The 24046-nt window shown below is 38.3% G+C and overlaps 1 protein-coding gene across 1 annotated transcript in view; it reads right to left on the minus strand.

The window, feature by feature from the left end:
• The window catches only part of MAP3K4 (mitogen-activated protein kinase kinase kinase 4), a 100502-nt gene that overhangs the window by 61181 nt on the left and 15275 nt on the right, over positions 1–24046 (minus strand). Inside the window, exons 4-6 of the mRNA XM_029911044.1 lie at positions 16426–16668; positions 7637–7783; positions 1102–1259 (exon numbers count right to left, since the gene is read on the minus strand). Coding sequence (XP_029766904.1) covers positions 1102–1259; positions 7637–7783; positions 16426–16668 — 548 coding nt within the window. The remainder of the gene's footprint in view (positions 1–1101; positions 1260–7636; positions 7784–16425; positions 16669–24046) is intronic.

Genomic DNA, 24046 nt, shown 5'->3' on the forward strand with positions numbered 1-24046 from the left:
AGAGGCAGACAAGAAACAGAGACTCCGGGTATGTCTACACTACAAGTGCTACAGTGTAGACACTTACTACAGCAATGGAGGGTTTTTTCTGTCAATGCAGTAAATCCACTCTCTTGAGAGGCAGTAGCTAGGTAGATGGAAGAATTCTTCTCTCAACCTAGTTGGGTCTACGCCTAACTATATCGCCCAGGGTGTCACATTTTTCACAGCCTGGACAATACAGCTAAGTTTTAGATGTAGACGAGATCTCAGAGGCAGCAAAAAAGCCAAGCAACTGTCTGTAAGCACAGTGTAACCCTGAGAGAAGCCTAAAGGAAGATTCAGGATCAGGGGTACGAGTTGAAAGATGCTACAGCTGTAAGCAAAGCAGCTGTCCCCCGGTTTTCATTCCTTCTGCCTTCAGAAAAACAGGTCTTTGTACATTCCTTGTACATAAACAAGACTGAATAAAAAAATACCCAACTACATCATAAATTTTTGCTCCCAACTGGAATATCCCCAGGGCACTGACCTTTGACTGCCCACTCAGGTCAAAAAGGGGCAGCAGTACTGTTTGGCATTTTGATATTTTAAAAATGGTCCGAAATTGAAACTTAATTTTGTATACTAATAAAAAAGTATATAAAATGTAACCATGTTTCTTTTATAGTGAGTTCAACTGACGCAAGTTTGAAATTTGAAAGTCCTCTATAGGAGGTCAATTTCAAGGGTCATATAAGTTCCATGTCTTATCTATCTAACTTCCAGTATCCTAGAATATATTAGCCGATGCTAACACTACCTGGACAAATTTAGTTAAAAATAAGATGGCCACTTAAAAACTGAATGAACTGGAATCCACTGAGACATTCAATTAAGTAGCTTCTAAAGTCCTATTTATAGAATTTATGTATTCTTTTATTTTTAGATCCTGATTCTGCAATTAAAATAAATCTTAGAACTGATAACACACAGAGAAAATTGTGTGTGTGACATTATTCTGGAGCATAATAGAAATTACTTTGAGAGATCAGGACATTAGAATTATACAATGTGACTCTAACTGGTCTAAATGTCTGGAATAAATTGACAGGACAAGAAGAGCGATTTAAGAAGTCCTACCAGAACAGTTTTCCAGATTGAGCTTCACCTCCTCGTATATAAGGAGTTATTTCTTTGGTGAAATTCCATTCTTCCTCTAACAGATTTTTTAAACTATGAGATGCTTGAGGTAACTGCTGTAGCATTTGGATCCAGCTTCGCATATAATCAAAATAAACCTGCAAATGGAAAAAAAGTCATTTAGATTGTACTTGTTATAAAACCCGTAATTAAGGGGCCTAATTTTCACACCCACAAAAGATTCCACATAATACCAAGCAGATGGAGGGAACTATCCGTAATATTCTGTTTGCTGCAGCAGAAAATATGCTGCAAGCTTCTCTGCAATTTTTGGCACTGGAAGATGAACGAGACACCAAATTATTATTCTGAGAAACATGCAAAGACAATGGAGACTGCAGATATTTGCACAAACATGAGGAGCTCCACTATATATGCACTCCTTCCCAATCCCTCTCCCATATGCGAACAAGTACAGTCAGCTCAGCTGTCATTCACTACTGACAACAGTGTCATTTTCACTACAAGTTGTCATCCACTACTGACAACAGTGAATTCCATGGCATGTCAATGTTGGGCTTACTGAGTGGAGGGAAGAATTAGTGCCAATTTAAAGGTATCTTAATAATAGTGGTGTTCTCAGAGATTCTTTCTTCTACATGCATCCCACTGTCGGTATGCACAGCCTACCCACATAAGTCAAGAATCTTTTAGCAAGGAATATCCACTCAGATTGCGCATGCATTGTGCGTATTCTCATGCTCCCTCCAGTGAGGGTATAAAGGGCAGAACAGCCACAACCACTACTCAGTTCCTTTACTAATACAGAAATCCAGAAACTCCTTAACAGTGGGGAAGGAACGTGGGTTTGGGGATCTATGTGGACAAAATCATTGTGAAGAATTTCAGTTACTTAAGGTAAGTGTCTGCACTTTGTTCACAAATCCCTTTGCAGGCAAGTGACTAGAAGTCCTTTCCAAGGAGATAGATGATAGGATTCCCATCTAAATTATGGCTAAGGATATGATTTTGTCACTGAGGTCACGGAGTCCATGACTTTAACAGACCTCCGTGACTTCTGCCCACTGCAGCGGCCGGGCTGGAGAAGCTGTCAGCCCCTGGCAGCAGGGCTCGGACTGTTAGTCCACTTCCCTCCCCACTCCCCAGGTATTTTTAGTAAAAGTCACAGACAGGTTACAAAAAGAACAGGAGTACTTGTGGCACCTTAGAGACTAACAAATTTATTTCAGCATAAGCTTTCGTGGGCTACAGCTCACTTCTTCAGATGCATAGAGTGGAACACACAGACAGAAGATATTTATACATACATATACATACATATTCAGCTTACGCTGAAATAAATTTGTTAGTCTCTAAGGTGCCACAAGTACTCCTGTTCTTTTTGCGGATACAGACTAACACGGCTGCTACTCTGAGACAGGTTACAGGCTTCCGTGAATTTTTGTTTATTGGCCGCTACCTGTCCGTGGCTTTTACTAAAAATACCCGTGACAATATCTAACCTTAATTATGACTGTAGGACAGCTCTTCCAAACTGGGCATCTATTCTAGAAGTTGCCACAATGGAGTAGTGACTGGTAAACATATGAACTGAACTCCAAGTAGCCGCACTACAAATCTCAGAAACAGGGACTCTCCTAAAGCAAGCTACAAACGTTGACTGAGCCCTAGTAGAGACTGTGCCCTAACTTGAGAGGGAAGAAGTAGTTTAATGAGCAGGAAATCTTAACGCAGTCTGTAACCCATTTAGAGAGTCTCTGAAAGGAAACAGCTTGTCCTTTGATTTATTAGCAAAAGCCAAAGAGTCTGGATGATCTTTGAAAGGATACAGCCCTAAGAAGATCTAGTGTGTGGAGTTCAGAGTCTGAAGGCGAGCCACGAGATTTAGAAAAAAATACCATTTAGTGTGTACTTTGATTCATATGAACATCTGAAACCACTTCTGGTTAAAAAAAAAAAAAAAAAAAAAAATTATGCAGCCTGAGAGTAAACACGTCTTTTCTGAAAAATTGTGTATGGAAGGCTTATTAGCTTGAATTTTACTCACCCAGCAAGCCAAGGTGATAACTACCAAAAAAGTGAACATAATGACAGATTCATAGGGACAATCCATTAGAAACAGGAGCACAACATTCAAATCTCAGGTAGGCAATGTAATGGCTCTTTAATCAGTGGAAATACATGACTTGCGCTTTTTAAAAATGCAAAAGGACTATAGCTAATACATCTAGAAATTGGGTGAGGTCAGAGAGAAACAACTGATATGTTGGAACACTAATGTGACAAGCTTGGGCAACAAAATGGAGGAACTAGAGCTACCGGTTCAGTATAGGAAACCGGATATTATAGAAGTTACAGAAATAGGGTCGAACAGTTAGCAGGACTAGAACCAACAAGAGGTGATATTTTACATTGGTTTTGGTAAGCAGCGAGGACATTACAGACAAGCTAGTCATAGAAAATAACACTGGATAGAGCAATCAAAAGTTGACTTAGTTAAAATTAAAAATAAACATTTTCAATTTCAAAAAGGCAAACTTTTGGAAATTAAGAGAACTAGTAAGTGAACCCTCAGGATAATTTATTAGCTAGTAATCTTTCTAGATAATTTCTTAGCCCTCTGATCAGCAGTAATTACAGCCTATGCATCCAAAAAAGAGAAAGGTGATTGCCAACGGGAGAAAAAATAAAGATCCTCTACACCTGGTCCAGGAATCTTGACTGCAGCCTCAAATCTGAAACCGCTAGCCAGATGAAGAGTGCATTGTCACAAAAGTTTAAAAGAGAGGCCTTTTTCTAGAAGAGTCAGGAACCTTTTGGAGTACAGATATGAAGAAGATGGAGAAGGAGAAGGATTAGGATCTAATTTACTACTACTTCTGCAATGGAGCATGAACACCTACAGAAGTCCTGGGGGTCCTTCAGAGAGTGAAGTGTTTTGTCAGTTCCCCAATTAAAGGGGCGAGGACCCTTCAAAAGGAAGGTCTGGATTGTGGCCTGAACCTCTTTTGGAATGGCTGACAGATGCAACCATAATGTTCTTTGTATAATGGACCTTGCCACAGTGTCAGAGACATCTAATGAAGTCTGCAAAGCTGTCTTCATCACCAACTAGCCTTCGGTAGCTAACACCTTTAATTAGTCTCTGGTCTCCTGAGAAAGTTTTTCAGTTACCTCTAAAACCTTGTCGTATTGCAGAAAAAACATACTGAACTAACATGGCTAGATAGTTGGTTATATAAATCTGCAAGCTAGCAGAGAAGTCAGCTTTTCTCCCTAGAAGATTCATTTTCTTGGGCTTAGCCTTGTTGTCAAAACCAAATACTCAGGGACCAGGTGGGTAAAAAAAATACTTAAACTCCTTCAGGGGAACTTGATACCTGTAATCTGCCTTTTTTGGCATGGCTGAGATAGATACTGTTATTTGCCACTGATCTTTGGCAGGCTCAAGAATGCCCTCATTTATAGTCTAGGCTAAATGACCTTGGGGTAAGGGGTGCAACATGTCAAATAATTTATGAGATCCCTTCTAGATGACTACTAGAGTAATTTCTAAGTTGTCCACCATTCTTTTAAGAAAATCCTGAAATTCTCTATTGTGGATGTATTAGATGGAGTCACAGCTTCACCAAGTGATAAAGATGATATAGCCAGTGGAATAAGCTGGTCCTCATATTCCTCCACAAGATCTTCCTCCTCACTATGAGCTTCTTCCTAATCACTTTGAAGGCACTCCTGAGGAGATGAGCAAGCATTCCTAGAAGATTCTTTAAGAGGAGATGACCACACTTACCGTATATACTTGATCATAAGCCGGTTCGTTTATAAGCCCCCCCTCTCCCCAAGATGGATAAGTAAAAATGGAAAATTTTTATGACCCGTTCATAAGCCGACCCTATAATTCAGGGGTCAGCAAACTTTGGCTCCCAGGCCATCAGGATAAGCTGCTGGCGGGCCGAGATGGTTTGTTTACCTCGCGTCCGCAGGCACGGAGGTAAACCTAAGTAAACAAAGTGTCCCGGCGCGCCAGCTGCTTACCCTGACAGGCCGGGACAACAACTTTTTGGGGGGAGAAGCTGGGGGTCAGGGGAGTAACCCCTGTGACCACCCCCACATGACCCCAACCTTAGCCGGGACCCCCACACTCTCCTCATCCCATCCCTTCCCACCTTATCTGGGGAGGGCCAGGGGAGGATCTGTCTGGCCTGGCTGGAGCTGCTCTGGCAGGCTGGGCAGCGTGGCTGTAGCCTGCTCCGGCGGGCCAGACCGGGCGGCGCGGCCACAGCATGTTCCAGCAGGCTGGGCCGGGCAGCACGGCTGCAGCGTGCTCCGGCGGGCCGGGCGGCGCGGCCGGCCGGGCGGCATGGCTGCAGCGTGCTCTGGCGGGCTGGGCGGCACGGCCACAGCCTGCTCGGGGGGGGCGGGGCCGAGCGGCACGGCTGCATCCTGCCAGCCCCAGAGCTGCAGCTGCTTCAGAGGCTGGGGGGAGAGCAGCATGGCCAGAAGCGGAGAGACTCTGGCCCCGCCTCTTCCCTTCTGGCTCTGCTGGCTGGGCTGCCTCTCCTTTCTCCCTCTGTTGGGGGAAAGGGGCTGTGTCCCACCTCTCCCTCTCTATATCCGTTCATAAGCCGACCCCCTTCTCTGGTCCTTCCCTTTTTTACTAAAAAAAATTCAGCTTATGGAAGAGTATATACGGTACTTACCTCATATGGAAAGGGCATATTGTATCAGAAGTGGAACCAAGGAACGTAAGTAGAGCCCTGCAAATCGCAGGTGGATACAGATCCAAATTTTATATCTAGAGTCCTGTAAATCAGCAGATATCCATCTTATATCCACAGATCTCTGCATCATGCACCCTGGCTCAGTCCAATCTCAGTCTCCCCACTTCCCTGCCACTGGCTCCCAGTTCCAGTCTCCTTGATTAGCCAGTCTCAATCTCCCTTTCTGCTCCCCCCAAATTCATCTAATCTCGGTCTACCTCCTCCCAATTCTCTCATCTTCCCTACCCCCACTTCTCTCCACCAGCTCCCAATCCCAATCACCTTGCCCAGATGCTCCCAACTCCAAATCCCAACCTAATCCCTTCACTGCCCTTCACCAGGTCTGACTCTCATCCTCTCTCCTCCACTCTGCCCAAGAACCAGTAAGGGGAGCACTGAGAACATATGTGAGAGTCCCTCCTCTCAGCTCTAGTGCCCAGCACCACAGTAGCCAGGAGCAGCATATTCAACAAAACCCCTGCTCATGTCCTGTGGAGCCTGGGGCATGTCCAGTACACACAGAATCTTTGAAGAATTTAGCTGCCAGACTAACAATTCTCTGGTGAACTGTGATTTTTTTCAAAGGCTTATTAGTTGGCCCAACTGGGGAGGTTTTTCACAAGAACAGCAGAAGGCCCATTCCTGACACAAAGGCAAGCCTGGTGCTAAATTTCAAGCCCTTGCTTCAAAGAACTTCTAAATGAAATGGTTAAAAGCTGCTTCTCTCTTTTTTTTTTTTTTTTTTTAAAAACATGGGCAAAAAAAATTTTTTTTCTCTAATTTAGTTCTCAGAAACGGCTGAACCACTTTTGCTGAAAGTTTCCAAAAAATTCTGCCTAAGGCAGATGGGAAATTTCAGCTCCATTGGCTGAAGTTTGGCAAAGTTATAAGACTGAAAACAGGGTCTAATAATGGGAAGTGTCAGCTAACCTTAACTATTGTTTGGGGATTGGTCCTGCTTTGAGCAGGGGGTTGGACTAGATGACCTCCTGAGGTCCCTTCCAACCCTAATCTTCTATGATTCTATATGCAGTGCTGTCAGCTCTCCCTATAATGAGACACCAAAATCAGAGTCTTCCTGAACCTCCCTTATTCTTTAAGCTACTTTAAAAAAAAAAAAAAAAAAGCCACACACAATGAAAAGATATCAAGCCACATTCAAGAAATGAGGTTTTAATTTAAACCCACAAAAACAAAGCAACTTCAGTTACACTCACTGGAGACCAGCAGTATATCCTTAAATCAGCCTTCTGTGTTTAATTATTGCAGTAATAAATATACTAAAAATAAGACATGCTTCTAGGCTGGCTACAATATCAAGGTGAAAATTAAAGCAAAAAGATATTAGCCAGACAACTGTTTTCCTTGGTTTAATTTAAATCTTAATATTACTTACATTTAATTTAATTTTATTTATTATCACATTTCTGATTCTATGATGAGCTATTTTATAAACAGAGGCAATTTGCCAAAAAAGTATATTATAGACTCTCTTAGCACCTAAGATAATAGCAATTCCCACAGTCCAGTCATCAAAAATATCAACATTGTCTCTAACATACTTTATTTACATCCTTTGATAACATTTATTAGAACAATGACCATTATTGCCATTTTTAAAAAAGGTAATATAAGCAGGCTAGACAGTTACTAGCCAAGGAAGGACAATCCGAAATGATCCCAAGACCTAGAATCAGGCAAATGTAGAACAGATTTATATAACCAAAAATATTCCCTCTTTTGCTACTCACCATTAACATTTTATGCAAGTCCTCTTCAAAAGAATCTATGTTGTAGTCAATCTTCTGTAAGTCATCTAACACCTCACGTAACATAAACTGATAATATTGCTTCATTAGCAGGCCACCCTTCAGGACCTCTTTACACTCTCTTGCTAGCTGCAATAGAAGAGACCACAAACTGCAATCAATCTGCTATTCTCAAATTTCCTCTGAGATTTGAGAATTAAAGTTTAGCTTGTTTAAATAATACATTTGTGTCACTATTGTGTTTCTCTGGCTTTCACAGACTAGGATTGTTCCTATATCTCCTGGGAAGTTTTGCATAAGTTCTCCTGAGACTGTAATGTCACTCAGCAAGTTACTGCAAGTAGGGATGGCAGCAAATGCTTCAAATTTTATTTTTGCTATTTGGAAAACCATTGTATGCAACTGACTGGATAGTTTAAAATTTTATAATTGGACAAGGAGCTTCACACCTTTAGAGCAATGGTTTAAATCCATAGGAAGTCAGTAATAATAGGTCATTTGACAGTTGTCAACTATTTGGAAGCCTATGTGAAATAATTTACTATACTGGTCTTGATCCTGTTCCTATTGGGCAGATATCCACAACGCGAAACACATCACTACAACTGACAATGACTGGCACCCTCCCTTGTTGACAATTTGGGCAAAAGAAGCCAAGGACTGAATGAATAATCTACTTATTCACAGAAGTGATCACTTCAGGTCAAGACATGGGCACATCAATGAGGCTGGCCATTCCATATCTGCTCTAGGAAGCATAGGTTTTTAAACAACAAGACACTAGAAGCACACTGTAGGAATCAACCATGCACTGGTAACGAGACAGTCTGGATGAAATAAAAGGAATTTTCCATTCCCAAATCTGTATTATTCCAAACCTAACTTCCATCCATAGGTCTGACTATGCATCACTTTCCTTGAGCACCAATTTCATTAGATTTAGGTATGGGAGTGGGATTTTTTTCTTTTTTAAACTCTATGGAAAATGTTACGACTAATTTTCTTTCTGGGGAAAAAAAAATCACTACACTGAACCCAGTGTATGAGAAGACTTAACAGAAAGAGGTCAAGAAATACAAAAAGTAGCACCCTGTATTATTATTATTAAGGTGCAGTGGCTATGCAGTCCAGCCATGGACCACAACCCCATTCTGCTAGGTGCTGAACAAACAGAACAAAAAGACAGTCACTGTCTCAAAGAACTGAAACAAATAATCACTTATTCTTAGGCCTTGTCTACACCTTTAAAAATTAGATCAACCTAACTACATCACTCAGGACTCTGAAAAATGTTGTGCCCTGAGTGCCATGTACTGCCTACTTCGAGAGTAGATGCAGCTAGGTCAAAGGAAGAATTCTTCCATCAACCTAGCAATCGCCTCTTGAAGAGATGGATTAACTGCATTGATGGAAAAACTCCTTCCATAGACATAGGAAGTGTTTACACTATAGTGCTACAGCTGCAGCGTCGTAGCTGTGCCATTGTAGCTTAGACATGTCCCTGTGTGAACTACAACAGTCATGTATTACAGACTTGATATATTAAAAAAATATATACATATACACACACACACACACACACATACATACACACACAGTGTTGTGGATAAAGGAAGAAAAAGTTGCTCTGATTCTACAAGGTGCACCAAAAGCAGCTCATTTTATTTTGCACAACTAAGATTATTGAAGCAGATTTGGAAATCAGGCAAAAAGAATAGCTAAACCCCTAGCATGTCACATATTTTAAAGAACAAGCCCATTTTCTTTACTCTCCATTCACTCATACAATATGCACCCTGCCAATCTATTGACTTGTTATGTCCAAGGAGAAGTAGATCAGCCCTCCCTTACAAGACATATAACACATTATTCAGCTCTTAAATGTAGTGGTGGCAGTGGATGCTCAGTGACCAGCTGAAAGCCTTTTATTTGCAAATTGGTTAACATTCACCATTGCTGCTGACCCATTTACATAGATTTAAGGGGTTATTACAGAAGTTCTCAGCTGATTTATGCTCCTGAAGGAAACTAAGGACTGCCTTAAAATTGCTAATATTAGTGCAAAATTTGTGACTGTACCTAAATAATTGAGGTAAAAGAAAACTAACTGCATAGTTTACTACAGGGCCTATGGGTCATTTGTTAAAATTACGACCCTAACAATAGGGTTCACAATTAGAAATATCTCAGTTACCGAAGTTACCACTTTATAATGGCCTTTCTAAAAATTGTTAATAGCTGTTCCCATAGTGGCACATACAATATTTTACGTGTTTAACATTTAATTCCTTTTTAAAAAATAGATTTTTAAAGAATTATATCAAAAATAAGTAGTGAATTGAAATGTTTATAAACTTTATCCAAGATTTTTGTGCGACAGTCCTAGAACAAACTAATACTTCCATTTGGTGGAGTTTTGCAATAATGCAGCTTTTAAACATAAATCCAATGAAGTATCCATATTATAGCTGCCTCAAAGAAGTTAACTACATAGCAACTGTATGCATTGTTCACTGAAACACTATACCTATTCCATAATGTGTATAGGTTCCATAAGTTAGGAAGAGAGAGATTGCTCATATATGCAAGAGTCACTTTTTGAATACAGGTAAACTAAAAATCAAAATTCCTATTCTGTATTACAGACCAATATGCCAACAACATTTCATTAAAAAAATAAAGCAGATTATTAATTCCAAAACCTTAACCAGGCATCTAATATTACACTATGCAAAAATAACTATTTGTACTCCATAACAGAACAATGAAATACACGTATAAGTTTTATAGAAAAAACTGTAACTGGGCTAAAAAAGTTGTAAGTGGCAGTTTGATAGGAATTTAAAACAAGCAATGAGCACCTCCAAAAACATGGTCTAAACTGTACATACTAAGGGGTATCCACTATGGTCCAATCTACACTGACCAAAAGTGCAGCTGCTAGTGCTGTTTCTCTGAGGAATAAGTACAGCAATTCAAGGATTCTTTTCTGAAAACCATGCTGGACATATAACAATCTCCAAATTACTATAGTCTACAGCAGTTTTATAATATGGTTATTTGTCAGAGATTTTTCTTCACCTGTAAATTAGCAACCAAGCTTTTGACAAACTGGACCAACCAATTTCCTTATGCTGTTCAGACTCGCTAGGCAAAGTGACTAATCGCCAGCTTCCAAGGTTAATCTCACCACCCAGCTAGACTTTCTTTAATTAGATTTTTCCTTAGTCTTTAAACACACTTGTGAAAAATACTAACTGGAGAATAGACAATTTTTTGAATTAAGTGTCTAACTACTAGTTAATCATAAGGATCAATTTAAAACAGCCTGGGATGGCTCCAGATTGTAAAATGTTTCATCCTAGAAACCCAGTTTACAGGTTTACCCTCTCTCTTTGCTCCTAATCAGTCTATAATCTGAAACAAAAAACTATAAATTGCAGTGTCTCCTGGCTCCCCAGTGAAGGAGGGGAAAAGCTCTTAGAAAATGACAGAACTCAGCACTCAACTAATAAGGGTGCAGAGTTTGATTGTCCAACCTGTAGTGCCTGAAAAGGTATGTAGGACCAACAGGTGGCAACCTTACACAAATCTTCCTTTGAAGACCTTTCCTTCTCAGCCAGAGAAGTAAACATTAGAGTTGTGCAAATAGCTGATTTTCTGGTTCAGTAGCCAACCCCCCCACACACACCCCCACCCAAAAAAAAACCTGAGAAAAAATTGGTTTTGGTCAAACCAAAAACAATTTAAATTTTTTTTTAATTATTATTATTATTTTTGGTGAAATGAAAAATTTGAAAAAAAATAATTTCATTTTGTTTCTTTGTGAGGAAGAAGGGTTGGTGGTGTTAAACTTTTTAAAAACAGAAATGATACAAAATTCTAAACAAAATCATTTCAAATAGAAAAATTGCCATTTTTGGAACAAAGGGACTAGACTTTTTTGGTGTTTTTTTCCTTGTTCCCCTTTGGACAAAACAAGTCAGCAAATTCGCCAAGAATTTGTGAAATGTTTCAGTTGACCCAAATATGCATTTTTCAGCAACAGAAAGTTTCATCCAAAAGATTTCACCCAACTCTAGTAGTCATGGCCCTAAGACAGTGGGTTATGAATATTGCCAGGAGAGAAGACCTGGAGCTTTAAATAAAAGGGGGGGGGGAGGAGAGAGAGAGAGAGAGAGAACAAAAAACAGAGCTTTATTCATCTCTAGCTATGATGGATATGGAATTAAAAACAAAAACAAAAAAACCCCACCACCCTTCCAGGCCACAAAATAAGGAAACAATCTACATCCAACCCATGGCAAAACTCTCCCCCTTTGGAGACTTTAGGAGATAACCAAAACCAGCAGGACAATTTCCTGATTGCTATGAAAGGAAGACCCTGAACTTGGAATAAATCCAAAAAAGACTGTTCCAAGAACTGCCTTATACTTAAGGAATATTAAATTGCTCTTAACTGGAGAGGGCAGCTCTCTCCAACTTGCATGGCCAAAGTAGTTATGACAAGAAAAGTCATTTATAAGATGAAAGTATAGGGGAAAGGCTCAAAATCCAACCCATCTTGGAGGAAATCAAACATCAAGGTGATCAAGGCATCTTGCATAAGCTGATTTTGTCTGAACGCTTTGGAGAGGGGAAAAAGTTGCCTATAACCTTGGTACGGAATTCGGAAGGGAATGAATATCTATTGGGTATTATGGTTCTAATGAATCAACTGATAACCAGGGCTGCTGGGGGTGTGGCAGCACCCCCCAGCTTGAAGTGGTTTCCATCACATACAGGGTTTACAGTTTGGTTCAATGGCTCTCAGCATCTCCACTATACAAATTGTTCCAGCACCACTGCTGATAACCCATAAACTTAGCAAGGGACATAATAGGCAATAAGAAGGAGGTTCTATAAATACATTAAGAACAAGAAAAAAGCAAAGGAAAGTGTAGGTCCACTACTAAGTGACTAAGCAGAACAAATGGATGACACCAACAAGGCTGAGGTGTTTATTGTGAAAACTGAAGCAAAATAGGCATTAAAGGTTAATTATGACCAGATGCTAAACACAATTAACAGCAAGAGGGGAGGAATGCAAGCCAGAATAGGGAAAGAACATTTAGATAAGTGACATGTATTTAAGTCAGAAGGTACTGACAAAATATCCATCCTAGAGTACTTAAGGAACTAGCTGAAGCAATCTTGGAAACTTTAGCATTTATCTTTGAGAACTCAAGGAGGATAGGTGAGATCCCAGAGGACAGGAGAAGAGTAAATATAGTATCTATTTTTTAAAATGGCAAAAAAGAAAGATCCAGGAAATTAGACATGTCAGCCTAGCTTTGACACTTGGAGCAATACTGGAACAAATTACCAAACAAATCAGTTTGTATTTACTTAGAGGATAAAAGGGTTATACAGAATAGCCACATGGATTTGTCAAGAACAAATCACGCCAAACCAACCTGATTTCCTTCTTTGACAGGATGACTGGCCCAGTGGATGGCAGAATTGCAATAGACATGACGTATCCTGATTTTAGTCACAATCCCACATGACATTTTCACAAGAAAACTAGGGAAACGTGGTCTCGATAAAATTTCTGAAAGGTAGGGGCACAACTGGTTGAAAGACCATACGCAGAAAGTAGTTATCAGTGGTTCACTGTCAAGCTGGGAGGGTGCATCTAGTGTGGTCCCACAGATGTTTGTCCTGAGTCTGGTACTATTCAATATTGTAATTAATGACTTGGACAATAAAGTGGAGAGTATGCTTATAAAATGTGAGGATTACAGCAAGCTGGGAGGGATTGCAAACAGTTTAGAGGACAGGATTAGAATTCAAAATGACCTTGATAAACTGGAGAATTGGCTTGAAATCAAAAAGATTAAATTCAATAAAGACAGGAGTGAATAACTACACTTAGGAAGAAAAAAGTCAAATGCACAACTACAAAATGGGGAATAAGTGACTATATAGGAGTACTGCAGAAAAGGATCTGGGGGTCACAGTGGATCACAAATTGAACACGAGCCAAAAATGTGATGCAGTTGTGAAAAAGGCTAACATTCTGGGGTGTATTAGCAGGAGTGTCATAAGTAAGACACAAGAATTAATTATTCCACTCTACCTGGCACTGGTGAGGTCTCAGTTGGAGTACTGTCTCCAGTTTGGGGTAGCACATTTTGAGAAAGATGTGGACAAACTGGAGAGAGTCCAGGAGACCAAAAAAATTAAAAAAGGTTTAGAAAACATAACCTAGGAAGAAAGGTTAAATAAACTGCTCATGTTCAGTCTTGAGACACGCAGACCAAGAGGGGACAGGATAACCATCTTGAAATATGTTTAAGGATTGTTATAAGAAGGAGGGTGATCAATTGTTCTCCATATCCACTAAAAGTAGGACAAGAAATAATGGGTTTAATCTGCAGCAAGGGAGATTTAAGCTACATATTTGGAACAAATTTCTAAGGATAGTTAAGGATAGTGAAATATTAGAAGCATTACCAAGGGAGGTTGTGGAATCCCCAACATTGGAGGTTTTTAAGTACAGACTGGACAAATACCAGTCAGGGATAGCCTAGTTATACTTGGTGTTGCTTCAGTGCAAGGGGAATGGACTAGATGACTTATTGAGGTCACTTCCAGCCCTGAATTTCTATGATTCTATCCACTAGGATCTGCTTTTCAGTCTCCAGCCTGCTAAGGAAAAGTATTTTTTTCTGAATTGCAATACAAGCCTGGGCTCAAAGAAGGGGGCAATGAAATGGAAAACTTGAGGTTATGCAGGTAGGAGTAGGAGGGCCAAGATCTCAAAACTATGCTGTGGTGATGAGTATGCCAAATACCTCCCACTTTAAAACAAAAAAAAAAAAACAAGCACTTTTGAAAGACCCTTGGGATGATGCATATTTCAAGCTCCCTGCCCACCTGATGATGAAGAAAAAAAATGTAAGATGAAAGTCCCTGGCTTGAACCTACATAGTTCATTCAGTTAGCAGAGAGATCTATTTAAGGAGTACCCCTGAACTGTAGGTTCTTAAAAATACTGATTGGGACAAATCCGCATTTGTTGAGGGTGAATCCATTCTCTCTGATGAGCCAATTAGCAAGAATATTCACTGTTGATCTTGTCTCTGCCAGATGTACAACTTCGACAGCAAGAAGTAGTCACCTCTACCCAACAGTGAAGAATGCTGGCTTACAGACTAAAGGGAAGGAAAGCGAAGAGAAAGCTCCTCCTCTCCCACCCCCAAGGAGTTTGAAAAAGAGAAACTAATGTGCAACCATCTTTTTATAATTATGGAGAGGACCCATCAGACTGAAGTGATTTTCTCCTATGCCCTCCAACATAAGGACATCCAGATCCAAGAAAGGTGAGAGGAACAGGCTCAGAAATGGTCTTAAGAAACCTGTGTCAGTCAGTTAAGAGGTCTGGAGCTCGATTACAGCTTGGAAATTACTCTTGGGTATCTAGAACCAGGATCTAAATCTACCTGAGAACTTATGAAATGGTGGTACCTAAAAGGATTTAGATGAGGAGGCCAAGTGTTTTGACGTTTGTCTGAAGGAAGCGATGTCTTAGGATCAGCAGTGTCTTTCAAAGGTCTAGTGCAGGTTATCCCAAAAAAGGCTATCTCCGTGAAAGGAGAGGGCCATAAAAGAGGGCTTAGATAGGCAGTCACCTATGAGTAGGCCAAAGAATTAGATTTTTACTGGTAAATGTCAGTAAACATCAAATTTCACCAAACACACACAAATCATTTAAAAAAAAATATTTCCATCAAAAATCAAAACTTACAGATCACCAAAGAAAGTAAAATGCTGCTTGAGAACTTAGTTTGATTTAAGGATATTTACTTTGTATATTTTGACATGTGATGTTGACAATTTGTGTTTTGATGGTTATAAAGCTTTAATTTTTTGTATCTCAACATCTGCTGTCATTAAATAATTGTCTGACCACACCCACATAATTTCCTGCAACAGAGAAGATTTAAATCAATAAAAATCACAAGATTCTTAAAAATAAATATCAATATTATCCGTCGAAATGATAAAAAATAAAAATAGAGTTCAGCCAAGCCTTCCTATCAGCCAGAATGACAACACTGCCTGCCATCTCCCAGGCTAGTACCTGAAGCAAGTCTCTGGCATCACACAGAAGTTTGGTTAATTTTTCTAGTCATGCTGCACTGAACGTCCAGGTTTTGCACAGGTCTTGAATTCATAAGAAAGACCAAAAGGAAAGTGAGGAAGCCAGCAAGTAGAGGGAATACTTTTGGATGGGGAGAAAAAAAAAAAACTTGCAAATAAGCGACTGGTCACTGCCTACCAAGTGTAAGTAGTAGAGAGGAATTCATTGGTTCAGATTGTGGAATGAGGAGCAGACAAAAAAATCCTAGTCTACACTGGTGAAGGAAACCATACTACACTCATACTAGCTATGACCACATTCAATACAATTGCTGCTAGACATATTTCCACCTTACTGCAGATGACGTCTATAGCCTATAACAGAAGTGGAATGCTATTTATTTATCCTCAGTGGCCAATAATCCTTTAATCAGACATTTTGATTCCTGGCCGCATAAATCAAAGAGGTATATGTGACCAGTTGTTTATTACATAAACTTCATTTCCATATGCATTTGAAGGCAATTTAAGGGATGCATAATGTACTATCATTTCTGTAACAAATTCTCTTTAAAACAATTAAAAGGACAACATTATAATTAAAGAATAGAAAGCAGTTTTTAATAAAAACTCTTGAAGCAAACCTGCTTAATACTCAAGAGAGATGGTTCCCCAGCAGGCCTTTGTTCCAACCTTAACTTGAGACATTCATGGATAACATTGAGAAGTACTCGGCAAAGGACCAAGAATGCAGGTTCAAAAGATGGTAAATCCATAGATTTCAGCTCTTCCATTGATACAGTGCTGCATTTTTGCTCTGAGGAAAGTGAGGAATTTGACAACTGCACATAATCTGAACACAACATGGGATCTGGGAATTCTGAAAACTGTAACAAAAAATAAATAAAATAAGTATTGTAACAAGGATTTTAAATAATCTAAGTTAAAGGATCAATTTTTAAAAATTGCATGCATGAAAAAAGAAATTGCTTTTAAGAGCCAGGCTATTAATCTACTGTGATCTAATATACTGGAAAGTGTGCAATGCTATGATTTCAAATTAAGTCTTTTTTTTTAAAAGCTAAAATCCTATTTCCTCATAAAGCTGCCAGACTGAGGACAAATAATTTAACAACAGGCATGGACACTTGAGAATGAACAATCCAATCTTAATTTATTTCTAAGATTAGAAAATGATTAAACTATCCAATGAAGCAGAAGATTCTCTGTACAGAAAGAATACTGGATTGCACGTGAGAGCCTGGAATAGTGTTAAACCTAACACGACACTGGAACAGCTATTCAGATCATCCTAGGATACTTAAAGGTAATTTCAAGATTTAAGCTTTTTCAAAAAATGTTCAAGTGTCTTATACTAATGGAGTAATTCTGGAAAAGCAAGGTGATTCTGGGCTATGTCAAGCTGTGTGTTATATGTGTATGGTAGCATTACCATATTTCCTCCAACTGTTCTATTAGAAATAGTACAGTGGGGAAAGTGCACAAAGAAACAAATAGGAGTCATCACACAGCTAACCTCCCCCCCCCCAAAAAAAAACAAAAAAAACCCACCAACCCTTGAAAATGTCCTCCTGCAAGGGTTTGTCAAACTTTGTTATGTTTCTTAAAGCTGCGTTGAGGTTAAAACAAGTAATGCAAAATGCTAAGTATAGCTAGTATGTTTTTGAATTAAGGAAGTTAAACTTATATTTAACATTTAAAGCTGATTGCATTCAGAGATATTCTCAATGATTTTATCTAAGCTATAAGTGTACCCAAATGTAATATGCGTTTCAGGCACAGTTGCACATGCAAGCTCAGTGGGTGATAGCAATTTAGAAATTTGTCCTTTAATATGCGTGCAGTGCTCACTAATGTTCATGGGAGTTGTGCATTATCCAAGGACAAAATTTGTCCCTAAGCTCTTTAAGGTTTATTATGTCTAATCCAGTTCCTATATTGCACCCATTACTGTGATATTTGAACACCATCCATTGATGCATTAAGAGATGTGACTAGCATCTATCACATGTGGTTCTCTCCTTTTTCTTCAGGGCCAGATGCATACAACATTGGATTAAAGTGAAAGGTAAATAGATTAAGAATAGAAAGTAGATCAAATGATCAAGTACAGTCATGAAAATTAAAAATTTTAAATATGCTAACTATTTTTAGGCTCACCAGCTAATAGAAAACTTGTTTATTCCTTTACACCCACATTCACATTTTTGACATTTTGTTCCTACTGCATCAGGCAAGCTCTGCTTTCCCAGAACAGTCACACAGAATTATTTTGCCTGACAAAGTTAGGCAATGTACTTTTCCAGCAACGTACTGTGTTCACTGCTTTTTAGCAATGGCACAAAACTAGTTGGCAGGCGTAGATTCTAAAGGGACTTTAAAAAGCACTAGCCTACTATTTGATAGAAAGTTCTTTGAATTTGACCAGACTAGTCACCTTAAAGACAAAAAGGGGCTGATATGGGCTTCTTTGCATTATACACATTTTATAATTAGTAAAACTAATTTCTGTGCATATAATAGGGTAGTATGGCGATTCCTTACATGGAGTTTCCACCAACCCATGAAAATCAATATGAATAGAGAGGGATTTCTGTGTTCCAACAATCTATCCATTCCAAATTGAAACGTCAATTCCTGCCCTCTCCTTACCCCCCTCCCCCTTCAAGTTTATGTCCCAGTCATCACCCTCATTTCCTCTCTAGGATGACCAGATGAAATCACCTTTACAGCTAATCAACTGTTTCTCAAGTGAACCAGCAGCTTTAAAAGGCATGAACCCCTTCTCCTCGGCCCAAAAGGTGGAATACACGGGATAAAATCCTGGCCCCACTGAAGTTATGGAGTTTTGCCATTGACTTCAATGAGATAAGGATTTCACCCACTGTCTCCACAGAACTCTCAGTCTCTGCTGGGACAAAAATCAAGAGACCAAGATGAATTAATCAGCATGTACCTGTGATACAAAGTGTGTAACGTTTCTGCTTATATATGTATAAAATTTCATGTAAAAAAAAAATCAATGATTTATTTCAACACTACTCCTGTGCAACCCTGCGACTTCTTGGTCTGCTACTGCAGTAATTAATCTTTTCAAAAGAAATCTCACTATACCTTCCTTTTACCTAATTCAATTTTTTTAAAATTAATCTATTTTCTGGGGCTTTAATGGAACCATAACAATAGCAGTCAAAGCTTTTTAAAAAGGACTTTTTCATTAGCAATAAGCCATATGAAAATTAGTAAGGATGAATTTTACTGCTAATGTGCAAACATTTGAAGGTTCATGTCTTCGTTTTAATATAAATACAGTTTTTTCAAAAACACTTTTGCCAACAATGTGTTTTAAGAGTTGTACTAGGAACAAAAATAACCTAATGAAATTTAAATTCTCAACTTGGAATATAGCTAATGAGAATATAGATTTTAGTACTTGTTCAGTAAATTTTTAAAAGAATCTTTCAAACAACATAAGACTTCCCATAATACTGGGGAATTATTTCTAGGAATACAGGATTAAAATACAAAGTAACTAAAAATGGTATTTCATTTTCTAACACTGGAGATAATACAGCAAGACTTTCAAATACAGGGCATATATTATTAGACACCTAAATCCCTATTAAGCCACTTAATAAGATGCCTGATTTTCAGAAGTTCGGAGTAGCCACAAATCATTCTCTGTAGACATTTTTCCAGCACCTCTGAAATATTACACCATTTGTTTAGGTGCCAAAATATGGCTCTCTTAGTAAAATTTACTAAACTCTCACAAGCCTTAGTTCCATATCCAATACAAGTTAGGCAACTAAATACACCCAGATTTTAAAAAGTAAGGCACCTAACTCTTATTGAAAGTGGGACTTAAGTCACTAGGGGTATGACTACACTGCAATTAAAGCCTGGCATCTGGCCTGGGTCAGCTGACTCGAGCTCACAGGACTCGGGCTGCGGGGCTCTAAAAACAGCAGTGTAGAGGTCTAGGCTCAGGCTGGAGCCCGTGCTCTGGGACCTCACAATGGAGGAGGGTCCCAGGGCCCAAGCTCCCCCAAGCCCAGATGTCAACACTGACGATTTTAGAGCCTGCAGCCTGAGCCCCTCAAGCCTAAGTCAGCTGACACGGGCCAGATACCAGTGTTTAATTGCCATGTAGGCATACCTCAAAGCACTTTTGAAAATTTTACTCCAAGTCTCTAATTTTGAAATAGACATTTGAAAATGTTGGCCCTGGTCCTACATGACTTTAATACAGATGAAGCCTTTCATCTGCATAGATCTCATTGTAGTACCGGGTCATAAGTGTGATGAATATCTAACCTCAGTTTCATACTATATATAAACATTTGTATTCAAATTAAATTTCTCCTGAGTTTTTAGATATTAATGTTTAAATTACATAAACAATTCATTTTCAAAATAGAGTTCAGGAACCAGATTTTTTTTTTTAAATCAAAGCTAGTTTTTAAATAGCCACTGCAGTAAAAATTTCTTCACATTTTGTAAAATGTACATGTGTATACTCAAGCACACAGCCAATATATAAAAATTCTTTAACAGAAGTAACACAAGGATTTATAATGAAACACCAATGATCTTAATTATTATAACAAGAATGTCATCCTGATTTACAATAAGCCTCACCAACCCACAAAAGTAAACTGTAACAGATACAACTATATAATAGGTAATATTTCCAGAAGGAAAAGAAAACAATGTAAGGACATTTGCATAATCACTGCAAGACTTTAAAGTTATACATAACATACATATATATAATAGAACTACTTTTGCAAGCCTTATCTGAAAACAATGTACTACAAGTAGGATAGTTTTGTTATAACAACAAGTGTTCTTGTAGATTAGCAAGCAGTGCTGTCATTGTCTCTAACAACTAGTCTACAAGGGGAAATTATTGTGGAATAAACTTGGGTGTGAATTTAAAGCACACTAGCTACTCTGCACTAACTCCCCCTGTGGACAGTTTTACGGCAGACTAGGAATGCCTTTGTGCTCATTAGCTTAATACACATTCAAAGTGTATTAAGCTAATGTGCACAAAGGCACTTCTAGTGCACAATAAGAGTGTCCACATAGGGAGTTAGTGCAGAGCAGCTTGTGCGCACCAGCTACACTATGATTTTTCCGCTGTGTAGACAAGCCCCCAGACTGAGAAGCCAATATCACAAATCTTCATCCAATATATAAAATTGTGCATTAGTCTAAATTTTACTTTTGTGTTTTCAGTACAAAAAATATCAGTGAAACGTCATGATTTTAATACTTTTACAGGAAACTAATAAAACGATAAACACAAAAATGGAAGTGAAATGCACCCGCCACAATGGCAGCCCTAATCAGCATTTGAAGAAGTGTTCTTAAGATCAGGACAAACCTAGAGAAAACAAAGTCTGCTAACACTGGGTAAAATTTTCAAAAAGTGCTTAAGTTACAGTAATTTAGGAGCCTAAGTCCTATTTTCAAAAGCACTTAAATCCCCCACTGGGACTTAGGCACCTACGGCATTCACGCATTTTTAAAAATTGTACCTATTATGGTTTGATTCTCAATGCAAGTACATTTGTACACTAACATGATATATACATACAAGGATTAAATAAAGTGTAAGAAAAAACAAAATTAGCAATGAAATATATAATTACATAATGTTTCCTCTATAAGTTGTTTTGGGGAAGGGAAAAGTGGAAATATTATTTAATATATATGGTCTGCAGTAAAAAAAAACAAAAAACCTGCAGAATTGATAAGCTATTTACAATAAACAGAACCTCAGAGTTGCATACCTACACTTACAAAAAAGGAAATTATACCTTAATGTTAACTTGAATTTTTTTTTTGAAAGGGACTTTTAAAAATTGCCGTTTCTAATACTCTAAAAGTTAACCCTTTTAATAGCAGTCCCTGAATTTAAGTAATATTTTTTTTAATTATAAAAATTATATTGTTATTCCCTTTTGAAATCTACAAGAGTTTTTTCAGCAAAGGGGAATGGGACTGACTAACAAAGGGAAACAGTGAAAATGATTATATTCAGAGTACTGTCAAATGCAAAAAGTATGCAAACAGAAAAATATATTTGCTGTATTCTTTTAGTTAGCTGTAAGCTATTACTACTGTAGGTAAAGCATTTCAGAGAAATGTGATTTCCAATTTGACAATACCCCATTATTTTTTGGGCGAGCACAGGAAGTTTACAAATGTTTCAATAGTCCAAAAATGATGGAACAGCTTAGTGAAAATGAGCCCCACTGAGTGCTCTGAGGTCATAAAGGCGCTCTCAACTATTCTACAAAAAGATTAATGATCAGTGGGTCTTAGAAGTACTCCTCTGCTTGAGTTTCAGAATGTTTAATCACGGGAACCAGCAAGGGTTCTGCAAACTATTGGTGGTTCACAAGCTGTAGTTTGAGAACCATTGCTCTAGAAAGGCATGCAGCTGTATTTGAACAGATAAACAGGGGAAAAAAATATGCAAAGGCATTCCTTCAAACCTTGGAATTATTTTTCATTTCTATTCACTTTTAAAGTATGCTCTACATATCGGGCCAAACTGTCATACATAGTTTCAATTTTTTTTAACCTATAAAAATGTGAATGCACATTTGTTCACTAATACAGAATGGCACACACACATCAGCATGTACATGAACTAACTTTTTGCACATGCATATGCTTCAGAAATGCACAAACATTCTCATACAAAATCTTGGAAAACATAAGCAGAAGCCAGTTTGAAGCTGGCTGCAACTTCAGCCAATAGTTTCAATGTATTTTCTGTAGAGAACAAAATGATCTCAAGATCAACAGTAGTAGTACTAGCATGGTTCTTCACACCATCAAGTTACTTATAAATGTGAACTTATTAATCCTCAAAAACCCTTTGTGAGGTACATAAATGTTATCCTTTTACAAATAGGAAAACAGAACCAAGAGGATCCAGCAACATGTCCAAGAGCACAGAGGGAATTCATATCAGAGCTGGGATTAGAATGCAGAAGGATCCCTGGGTCCCAGAACTAGTCCTGCCACTAAAGAATGCTACCTCATGATGGAAGAAAAAACCCTGACTACTAGTATTGCTAAATACACATTGTCTAAAATGTATGTAACACTGCTTATGTCATGATTATTGAGCTTATGGTAAGAAATGTAATTTTTGTTCCAAAATACAAAGATATAAAACAAATTCCATAAATTACCTATGCTTATTCCAGTATTAAGTGTCAGGAGAGTTAGCAATTCATGAAGCTACATAACTAGTTTACTGGAAAGGATTTCTCCATGGAAAATTGTTGTTTCTATCAAAACACTATTAAGATTATATAATCAATCACTCAACTAAGGAAATACTTATGCCATGTTGAATAGCAACTTAATTACATGATCAGATGCCATTTCTAATATATAATACAATAGCCTCCTTTTTCTTCTTAAAGTTATATACAAACATAGCATCTTGCAAGATTATTTCCATTCATGTACACTTACACTATTATCATGGTCATAACGGTTCGCAGCATCATTAAAAAGAAAGAAAATTACATAGAACATTTTAAGTTTAGTCAGCAGCTGGTATTATGCAATTTCTTTTCAACTGCTAACAGATTTTCTTAGGTGAAGTTCGTGGATAAAGCGGTTAACACTGAAGTGACCACGATGCCTTAAGTTTTTTTCACTATTGCTCAGTGTTATACTAAATTTGTAGTATGTTGTGTAAGAACTGTTTACTGTGTAGTTAGGATTAGATGAAGTGAAGCATTTGCATATATTGTCCTTACATGTGCAGTGTGCTGAAATCTACATCTAGAAAAATAGACAGTAAACCCTAAATGGCATTGTGACTTAATTCACCTCTGAAGACCCGAATTCAGGTCCTGTTTGGGCTACAAATTCTAGCCATAAAAACTTCAGAAGTCCATACCTAATTATTCTGGACCTTAATTACTGCATGACATTTCAACCAGTATACTCAGTTTATTGTATCAGAGGGGTAGCCATGTTACTCTGGATCTGTAAAAAGCAACAGAGAGTCCTGTGGCACCTGTAAGACTAACAGATGTAATGGAGCATAAGCTTTCGTGGGTGAATACCCACTTCGTCAAACGCATGTAATGGAAATTTCCAGAGGCAGGTATAAATATGCAGGCAAGAATCAGTCTGGAGATAACGAGGTTAGTTCAATCAGGGAGGGTGAGGTCCTCTGCTAGCAGTTGAGGTGTGAACACC

This window comes from Terrapene carolina, unplaced genomic scaffold (assembly GCF_002925995.2).
Source record: "Terrapene carolina triunguis isolate 2854851 unplaced genomic scaffold, T_m_triunguis-2.0 Scaffold85, whole genome shotgun sequence".
Classification (NCBI taxonomy): domain Eukaryota; kingdom Metazoa; phylum Chordata; order Testudines; family Emydidae; genus Terrapene; species Terrapene triunguis.